This window comes from Propithecus coquereli, unplaced genomic scaffold, assembly GCF_000956105.1.
Source record: "Propithecus coquereli isolate 6110/MARCELLA unplaced genomic scaffold, Pcoq_1.0 Scaffold17, whole genome shotgun sequence".
Taxonomy (NCBI): Eukaryota; Metazoa; Chordata; class Mammalia; order Primates; family Indriidae; genus Propithecus; species Propithecus coquereli.
In genome coordinates, this window is record NW_012141635.1 from 7,900,451 (window position 1) to 7,910,632 (window position 10,182).

The window sequence follows — 10,182 nt, forward strand, 5'->3', positions numbered from 1 at the left end:
GACATGAAAAGTTCAGAAGTGCCTAAGGCAATTCCAGGAGAGATGGCCAGTCCTGGCTTTGACTGATTCTGCCCCATCAACTCATCACACTCACCAGAGACTGAAGCGTGCTTATATATAATACTCAAAATGTCGTCAAACAGTACAGTACTTGGCATTAGACTGTGTTTATAATCAACCTGGGAATTAGTTCAATAAAATACACTCAGTATCAGTGATTGCCAATGTTTACTGAGTGCTTACCATGCGCCAAGAAGTGTGCTACAATGCTTTCCATGCATTATATCTTAAATAAGTCCTCACAACAATGCTATGAGGTAGGTACTGCTAGTAGTGTCATTTTGCAGGCAAGGAACAAACTTTGAGGAAACCTCCCTAAGTCATTGAGCTCGTCAACTTAGGGATGGTATTCAAACCAGCACCAAATGGCTTCAGGGATCACCCTTAACCCAACCACTAAAAAAGCCATTAGGAAGCATCTGCATACATTGGCACATAAAACCTAACTGGCTAAGGGCTGAAAATTGTCTGACATGAATTGAGACCAAGTGAAAAATCTGCCTGCTCCCATAATAGATTTTCTCCTAAAAATATGATTCTCACATATGATATGTGATATGATATATGTTAATAAAATAATTTCAACGTTTCTTTTCTCTATGGAAAAAAAAAATGGAGAGAAAAAGACATCTGGTCCAAGTTTCTTAAACATCTTGTTTTTTAAAATCATCCAAATCAAAGCCTCAACCCCAACCTTAAAATTTTCTAAAAATACACATGGAAAATTATCAGTAAACACCTATCATAGCTAGTGCATCAATTTTTAGTGGTGATATTTATGAGGGAGTAATTACACTCTGTAATGAACTCTGTATACACTTTCTATACTCAGGAATCCCTTGTGTCCATGTACAATTAGGCCTGTTTCATAAAACCTGGAGCACAGCTTCACTCTTTAAAAATGGTTAGATATATTTACCGTCCCCATAACTCTGATTTCAGTTGAACAGCTGGACCTAGTGATGATTTAGCTAATTCTGAGTCCTGATAAGATAAACACAATCCAATTATAACATTATTCTTGTGAGAAAAAAATAACCTTCATGGCACAGTTTCCAAGAAATGTGCAAGAGCGAAAAGGGGGCACTGCCAATAATGTCAGAGTTCAAAGCCATTTGTGAACTTGTTCTGGAAGCAGCACCCCATGCAATAGTGTCTTAATAGATCAAGCAATAGAGAAGTGCATCCCCAAGCCCTGCATGCCAATTGAGAGGATGCACAGCTAATAGCATCAGTTCTGGCTTCAAGTCAAGGGCTATAAGGACTAGCATTTTCCACCCATGAATATCGTGAATGACTTACATCTGGCATTTGGATCATTCCACTCTGTAGCTCTGCTAACCCCAACATTCCCCATGCTTTCCACTGTACCAATCAGTCACACCCCTGAATGGCAGTTCTCAAAGTATGGTCCAAGGAGTGGCTTCCTAGGGATCCCCAAGATCCTTTCAGGAGATCTGCAAAAGCAAAACTATTTCATAATATCATAACATTATTTGCCCTTTCCACTCTCATTCTCCCACAAGTGTAAAGTGGAGTTTTCCAGAGGCAATGTGATATGTGGTAATTTAACAGAGAAAATGCAGAAGCAGACACAAAACAGCAGCTATCTTCTTATTAAGCCAGACATTAAAGAGATTGTAATAATGTAAAATTACAATGCTACTCTTCCCAGTAATACTGTTTTCCTGTTTTAGAAAATATAGTAATTTTTCCATAAAAATTGGTATTTATGCTACACATGTAACAGGTTTAATATTTTTAAATGAATTAATAAATATTACATAATTTTCTCACCTTAACTTCTCTATGGTAAGCACTGACAGACATTACTCACATTTGGAAAGCTCACTGGAGTACTCAATAATTTCTAAGAGTGCAAAAGAATCCTGAGACTAAAAAAGTTGGGAGCTGTTGTGCGAGAGGAGAGAGGGATGGAATGAACTCACCTGAAGGCTGCATTTGATAGAACAATCTGGACAGCTGGTGCCCAACCCTGTCCCCTACTCCTCCCACCTGGGAGTCACAGGCCCACGGAAAACAAGTGTGGTGATCTCATTTTCCATGCTGGGAGCTCACAGATCCCCTGCAGCATTTGGCGATGGGGGAGGGGGCATGTCTGTGGAATCTGGAGGTTCTGGGATTCAGTTCTAGCAGTGGGGACATGCCCACACGTAGAAGCCACACCCTCTAGCTTACTGCTCATCAGAACTACGGTGATATTTTCCCTTCCTCTCTGCTGACTCCTCTGGCTTACACCTCACTTGGCTCAGAACTCAGGCAAGGAGAAGACGTCCTATTTATTGGGCTCCTTCAAAGATCTCAGCATTTTGTGAAATATTTGAGGACTCTGAGAAATAAAAAAGGAGTCCAATGTTAGGGAACAAAATATTCACGGAGGGACTGGGGCTTCGCAGGGGGAAAAGGGTGCTTTACTCAGGCCCTGCATGTTTTTTAACTTGGTGGTTTCCAGCCTTGATGGTGCAGAGTGGTGGCTGGTTTTTACAGTTGGGCAGGTGGCTTTCAACATCAAGAGGCTTTAATTCCCAAACCACAGGGTATTTTGATCTTGATGCATGACCACAACTTAGGGTGGTTTAATCTCTAGGAAAGTGGTTGTTTAAAGAGGTAGGGCTTAGAGCAAAAACAGGGGACCTCAGCAAAGGCCACAGACTTAGAGTCTAAGGACAGAGGCAGGATGCACAGTGACCTTAGCCAAATGGTGAACACTTTGGGCAAGGGTTGCTGCAGCTTGGCCTTGACAAGGGTCTGAAGTATCTTAGGACTTCTGGAGTCCATGGACCCAGCCTGAATAAGCAGAGCTACAGAAAAAAGGGGATGATTTAAACATCTTCTGTCTAAAAACTAGTGAGAACAATATTTGCTATTTTTAAATGACACTGAGTTCAAGAGCCCAAGCAAGGATCTCACTTTAAATATTAGTGACAGTCCTCCGAGAGCAGCAAAGGATTGGCCAACTCAAATTTCACTCTGGATTCGGTGGCCAGGAGGGCACATATTGGATCCTCGCGGCTTGACCACAGGCTCAAGGGTTAGCCCCCACCAAGTGCTCTGGATGGTCTTTACAAACGCAGGAGAAATCTTCCCTTGCAGATGGCCTTCTTTGACCAAAGCAACTCCACAGCGAGTGGCCACTGAGGCACAGGACTGCAAACACCTGCTCCCAGGACAGCGTTTCACTGGTCACGCACCAGCCCAAGCCCAAGCCCACCTTGGTGACAGCACTGGGCTGTTACATGCAAGGGGCTCACAAGGAAAGCCTCAAAAGGAAAGGAGGTTTGAATGTGCTGGCTGCAAACCTAAAGTCAACTGGGAGAGGCTCCCAGTGGGAGGGTGTTCAGCATGTCCTATTTACCATCTGGGGAGGAGGGGATGCACTCATGCATACAGGGTTTTCTTTCAGAAAGCTGGCATTTGAGATACTGCCACCTTTGTACAAAATTCAGACTGGCCTGATGGGCCCGATTATTTTTGAGGTGCCTTTCTTTCTCATCTAGCATACACAGTATCTTTGAGTCTCCAATTCTCCCTTCAAAGTCTGTTTGGTTCAAAGGTTGTGGATTATAGACAACAGGCTTAGACTGACTAGCATCTAGAAAAGGCTAAAATGAAGAACGTCTTCTCCACCCACTCTCAGTCCTTCCCGCAGATGTGACGGGCTGTCTACTGTGGTCTTTGGAACACTATGGGCAGGCTCTGGGAAACAATTTTGCCTGAGATAACTCTTCCAGGAGCAGGGACTGGTTTGCTTTCTAACTCTGTAGGCTGTTAGACTATTGCTGTGATCATCTTGCAAGTCCCACTAGGTTTTGGGACTCTTTAAAAAGTAAAGCTATAGATCTTTTAAGACTTCATGAAGTTGGGAGCAAGAGTACCCTAACAGACCCCCATCTCCCATTAGAGGAGTGGAATCCTTTCTCCCTACTTCCACATAGCTACATTGGCAATAATACTCTTGACCTCTGTCTACCTCTCTGCAGAATCTGGATGGAACAACTGGGCTCAGAGAGTCAGGCCCTTCATCACCTTTGCTTGGTCAGGAGCCAACCTACCTCCGCAGTGCAAATACTGCCACGCTTATATTACTGGGCTTAAAGGGCAGGATCCCCAGGTGGGAGGCCAGCCCTCCTCCCAAACTGTGGAAGATGAAGCCAGGGTAACTACTTCTGAGATCTGAAACACTCAAGCCACATTCCCTGACCTTATCTTTACCAGTAATAAAGGTTGTAATTCTGGTTCTCTATCTGCTGACTCTTTTGTCTTATTTGTCCAGAACTTGGCTGGATAAGAAGCATTATTGTTTAGGTACCTTAAAAAACAACAAAGCTATCTACAAAGTCTCAATCTTACTTTACATTTAAAGGCCAAGGCAAAAAGATCAAAAAGAAGTCAGTGCAAATAACAACTGTTATACCACCAGCAGGGCCATAAGCCCACTAGGGCCTGAGAGCCACGTGTACCCCTGGATGACTAGGTGAGTACAGGTCTAGCCTAAGCTGGCATGAGGTCAGGAAAAACAACAATTCACAGAAAGAACCATCAACCACTCATCAGATACCTGCACCTGAAAGTCACCACCAAAGAGCTACATGGCCAGTGACAGCAATCACCTGGTTCCTTGGTAGCCTACCCTGCATCTGGCTCAACCTATTAGAATTTTCCATTCTTAAGGCCAAAGTTTGCTCCCTGAAACTCAGATGCTTTAAATCTTCATTCTAAAGTCCAAATCCTCCTCCAGGCAACAACCCTTCAAAGTCTAGAATAGACTTATCTTGCTCCCATTGGGTCCATTCTTTTGCAGACTTCCAAAGAAATGCTGAGTGTTAGAGCTGTTACCAGGGAGGTAAAACACTGTCCAAGCCCTGCTCTGCCACCTCCTAGAAGTGTGCCTGCAGGTAAATGGTTTAAGCCAGGCCCCCTTCAGACACTTGTAAAATGGATAATGATAATAATGACTATTTATTGCAGGGGATTGATGTGAGGATTACATGAAAATATAGGAAAAGTGCTTGGCCTGGCACATAATAAGCACTAGATAAATTTTAGATTTAATCACGAGTCAGCTTTCAAGAAGGTTCCAAGTCCTTGGAAACACACCTTCATACAAACCATGACTGCAAATGTTAGGTGAAGGGAATGGGCAACAGCAAGGCCAAGCTAAGGACAAGTTACAAAGTTCATCCAATAGGCTCAAGTTCATGCAAACACTTGAAGGAAGAAGAAAAGGCCAAAACACATAGTGAAACATTCTCAAGCTCATTAGTAACCATGAGAATTCAAATTGAAGCCAAAATGAGATACCATTATGGGGACCACCAGATTGTTAAAAATTTTTTAAAGTTTGGTAAGAATCCTAAAAGTATGGGGAAAAATACATACATAGTGCTGATGGACCAGTATGGAAAACACAATCTTGCATTACCCAGTAAAGATGAACATATGCACAGCTTACATATTCTACTCCTTGGTACACACCCCAGAGCAGATCAGTATTCCATCACCAGGGAGCTTGCTAGACATGCAAATTCTCAGGCTCCACTGCAGACTTACTGAATCATAAGCTCAGGGAAGAAGGCCAGGAATCCATGTTTTAGCAAGCTTTCTGATGATTCTCATAACACTCCAAAATTTGGGAAACGCACCCCTAGAGTTTCTCTGGTATTTATTCCCAGGTAGCATGTATAGGAATGTTGATAGCAGCAAACATCTGAAACCACACACCCAAGTACATCAACAATAAACCAAGTAAGTAAATTGTACCAAATTCATAGCATGTGATGCTCTACAGCAGTGAAAATGAACAAATTATAGCTACACGACTCAACTGAATGAATCTTACAGACGTAGTGCTGAGCAGGAAAAACAAATCACAGAAAAATACATGATAAAATATACACACATGCACTATATATTTATATATCTATGCATGATGTATTAATATATACATATATAAAGACACATCTCTATATATTTAAAGAATATATACATAGATGATAAAGCTATAAAAGAAAACAATGCAATGAATAAATGTTAGAAAAATCAGGATAGTAAGGACAGTAGTTACCTCTGGGAAGAAGGAGGAGAATTGGAACAGTACTCGGGGGAATTCCAAGGTAGTGGCAATATTCTATTTTCTTAATGTGGCTGGTAGCTATACTAATGGATTTTAGATATTTTAATTATTTTTTAAACTGTACACATAACTTTATATACTCCTCTATATGTACCACACTTCACAATAAAAAAGTTTTTAAAAAAGAGTGATCTTCATACTCAGACAAAATAGAAATTGATGCCAATCTGCTTTAGTTTTTTTTAACCTGAATTCAAATACATATAAAATCGATGACATCAGGCCACTTACATATGAGTCCCAGCTCCATCACTTAACAAGATAACCTTGGACACCTTAGTTAACCTAATCATGTTTTGGTGCCCTAGTATAAAAAATGGGTATATTTTTTTGAGAATTAAATGATTTAACAGATGTAAAGTACTTGGAAGAGTGCCTGGTACATGGTAATTACTCAAAAATTAAAAAAAAAGTATTAAGATAGAAAGATACTAAGTTAATTGCAACATTTCCTTCATCTAATTATCAATAAACCATCAGTATGTACGAGAACAATGAATTTACCCTCACTCTGTGTCTGCGGATGCTGTGCTGGCATCAGCCAATATAACAACATTACACTCAGCCCTCTCCTCTACTGGGTCCTCATCACCATGGTAAAAGCATTCAGAGACTGAGAAAATGGCTCTAGGATAGTCTTAAAACACACACACACACACACACACACACACACACACACACACACGTATGTACGTGTGTGTGCGGCATGCGTCGGGGGGACATTGAAGAATTAAATCACAGAAACAAGAGACAAGTCTTGAATACACCAGAATAGCTCCTGTCCAATAACCTGTTATGTCCAAATCAAATCACTGGCACAACAACACTCTACGTACATAAATCCTTTTCTCTAATTATAAAGACAATGGAATTGTACCAGCCTAGATAGCATCCGTTAAAATTTAAGGAGGACTGTTAGAATTTGTGCCCTCCAATTGTGGTTTCCAAGTGTAGTCTAAGGAGCACTGGTGGTAAGGAGTCCATGGAGAGCTCCAAGTTACTGGCTGTCATACTGACATAAAACAAAGTCTTGCATGCATTAAGTGCTCAAACTTTTTCAAATGACTGCATTGTCCCTTGATTGTGTTTGTGTAAAACAAGGGCAATGACTAGGCCCCCAAGTCTTCAATTAAAAATCTAACATCTTGCTTACTACATGAAAGTATTTTTAAGTTATATACGCTTATAGATGCACACACACACACACACACACACAAACACATTTACTTCCCATAATAACCCTATGATAGAGACTCTATTATCCCCATTTTACGAATTAGCATACTGAGGAAGAGAAAGGTCAAATATATTGTCCAAGTTCAGAGAACAAGTGTCAGAGCTAGGCAAACAATGCCTAGGCTACTAAATCAGTATAATTAAAGAGAGAAAAATAAAAGAGATCCAAAAATCTACAGAAATGTTGTACTTCATAAAAGAAGCATTTCAGTTCAGAAAAATAGAAACTTTGACAAATGAAGATAAATGTGTTACTGTGCACATGTTGTGTATATAAAATCTGGGGGAAAAACAAAGCAAGACCTCCTACCACACACGGCATACAAAAATAAATTTCAGACAAGTAAAATATCTAAATGTGAAAACATAAACAGATAAGTAAAACCTGAGATAGCATGAGGTTTGAAAAACTGTCTTTGTAGGTGGATGGGCCTCAATTTATTGGCTCACCCAAAAAAGAGTAGTATTCCAGATATATACCATATATATGTATGTGTTTTAATTATGAAACACCAAGACTTAAGAAAATAAGGAATCAGAATCTTGGCAATATCTATTAAGTATGCAAATACTAAAAAAAAAGTAGCCTGTTTTTTCAAAATGCTTTTATTTTCCATCCTAAAATGTTACAAGCAATATTCAAAATAATTCATTGTTATCTACATTTAAATATACCACTATCTCCCTTTAAAACATATCTCTATCAAGAAGGCCTCAAAAAAAGAGAAAGATCATAAACCAAATCATGGATTTAACTCAGTTTCATTTACAAGGTACTTAACTCTAAATCAATTTGTAAATTAAATCAGTGGTTATGATATTCTCCCCCAAATGTTCTTATTTATTGGTCAAACACGAAAGACAGAACTATAAATAAAATTTAATGCCTAAAACACAAACACTGTATGTTAGCAATTACTTTTATGGTAGAAAAACAATGTGCAGGGGCAAAAGCAAGTGAAATACAAACTATATATCAATAAGCTAAGGCCACACAAAGAGTAAAATCTTTTCAAATATAGTAAAATAAAGTCCACATGTGTAAGCACATAAATAAATTGGAGCTGCCTTGAAGCAAATAAATCCTTGGTGGGCCATTACCTATGGAATTTGATTCCTTAGTCTTCATCATTATGCATGGAATCCTCCACCTACAATTCTAGATCTACTACTAGACCTACTAAACCACCATTATAAACAGAGAGAAAAAGCCTCTAGAAAAAAAAGATAGATCTTCCGACAAGTATGGGCAATCTGCATTCCTCATGGCAAACTCTCAGATCTTTAAAAAAGGTATACAAACATAAAAAAGGGCTAATGGTACCCAGATGTATGCTGAAAAGCCAGAAAGCTAGCAGTTAGTGGCATTATAAACCCCTCAATGTAATCTTTTTAAAATTAAAAATGAAAGCAAAAACTGGGAAGGGCCTTGTTAAAAAGTGGGTCACTAGTAAGCTCAGGGAAGATACTAAGAAGTATTATTGAAACGATTAGACTCTGTTAACACCTAAATCTTCTGATTGAAAACTTCAGGTCAAAAAGATATTTAGTTCTTTGCCTCCACCCTCCTTCTGATAAAAGGAAGGGCAAGAGAGACTACAACTTACAGAATTCCAAATGTCTTTGATTTTTGGCTGAAGCAATATTGTCAAATTACCAGAAGTGCAGAAAAAGATATCATTGTAGGAAAACTCACAAAAGGTATTTAGTGGCTTGATACCATAAATGTGCAAGTGACCTTTAGCTGCAAAAAACCAATTAATCTTTCCCTTTTTAAACTAATTTTCAACTTTCTTAACCTCCCAGATATTTCTATAGCATCCATGAGTCTTTCCTAATTTTGGGACTATTACAAATGTATATGACACAAATATATGGGTGATTCTACATATCAAGCACAAGATGCTAGACACAAAAGGAATATAGTATATGATGTCACAAAGTACAAATAAGCAAAAATAATCTTTGCTGTTAGAAGTCAAGTAAATAGTTACCATTGGGGGATGGTTAAAACTGGAAGAGGCTGCTCTCCTGGGTTGCTGGTAAACCTGTGTCTTGATGTGGTGCTGATTAAATAACATGATCAGTTTAGGAACATTTAGCAGGCTGTCCAATGATACGTGCAATTTCCTGCATGCATGTTATGCTTTCATAAAGTAAACGTATGTGTGTAATCTGAATTTTGAACTCCCTGTAATATAATACAAGGAAGCAGGATATTAGAACCCAATCTTGGAGGTGTTGACACCAAATGGACTCCTCCAGGGTTGGGTACCAAAGGAGCTAAAAAAAAAAAAAAAAGCCCAATATTTTGGCTACACAAAACACACTTTCCTTTATTTACTGAACCAGAAAGCCATAAAGAATGAACTTCAGACTTTGAACATTTGTGTTAACCAATTAAGACTACAAACGGACAAAAAAAAAATAAAGTGGTCACAGTCTCTAGTTTATTAAAGATTTATGTTAAGCAGAGGTAGTGGATTATGTCCCCTTTAAACTTAGTAAAATTAATGTCTTTTTTGTTATTTATTTCAGTTTCACTCAATATCTTCCCAATCAACTAACAGGCATTCTGTGCAAGATTACAGTCAAGCCAAGTGTATCCACCCACCAACAACAGGCCAAGTTACAAATAAAATAGTTCTAGGCTTTTCTCAGCAGCAAACAAATCAAACAAAATATTCACAGGAACCTGTTTGTAGTGGGTCATTTCAAGATGTGGACACACG

General features: G+C 39.1%; 1 protein-coding gene across 2 annotated transcripts in view; it reads right to left on the reverse strand.

Annotated features, from left to right (window-relative positions):
- Positions 1-10,182, reverse strand: part of CDH2 (cadherin 2, type 1, N-cadherin (neuronal)) — a 247,101-nt gene that overhangs the window by 228,264 nt on the left and 8,655 nt on the right. Inside the window, exon 1 of one of the 2 annotated variants that reach the window (XM_012641770.1) lies at positions 9,445-9,456. The exons of the other annotated variant lie outside the window; for it this stretch is intronic. Within the exon in view, the coding sequence (XP_012497224.1) occupies positions 9,445-9,447 (3 nt within the window). The 5' untranslated portion in view covers positions 9,448-9,456. Of the gene's footprint in view, positions 1-9,444; positions 9,457-10,182 lie in introns of those variants that run through there. 2 annotated transcript variants of the gene reach the window in all.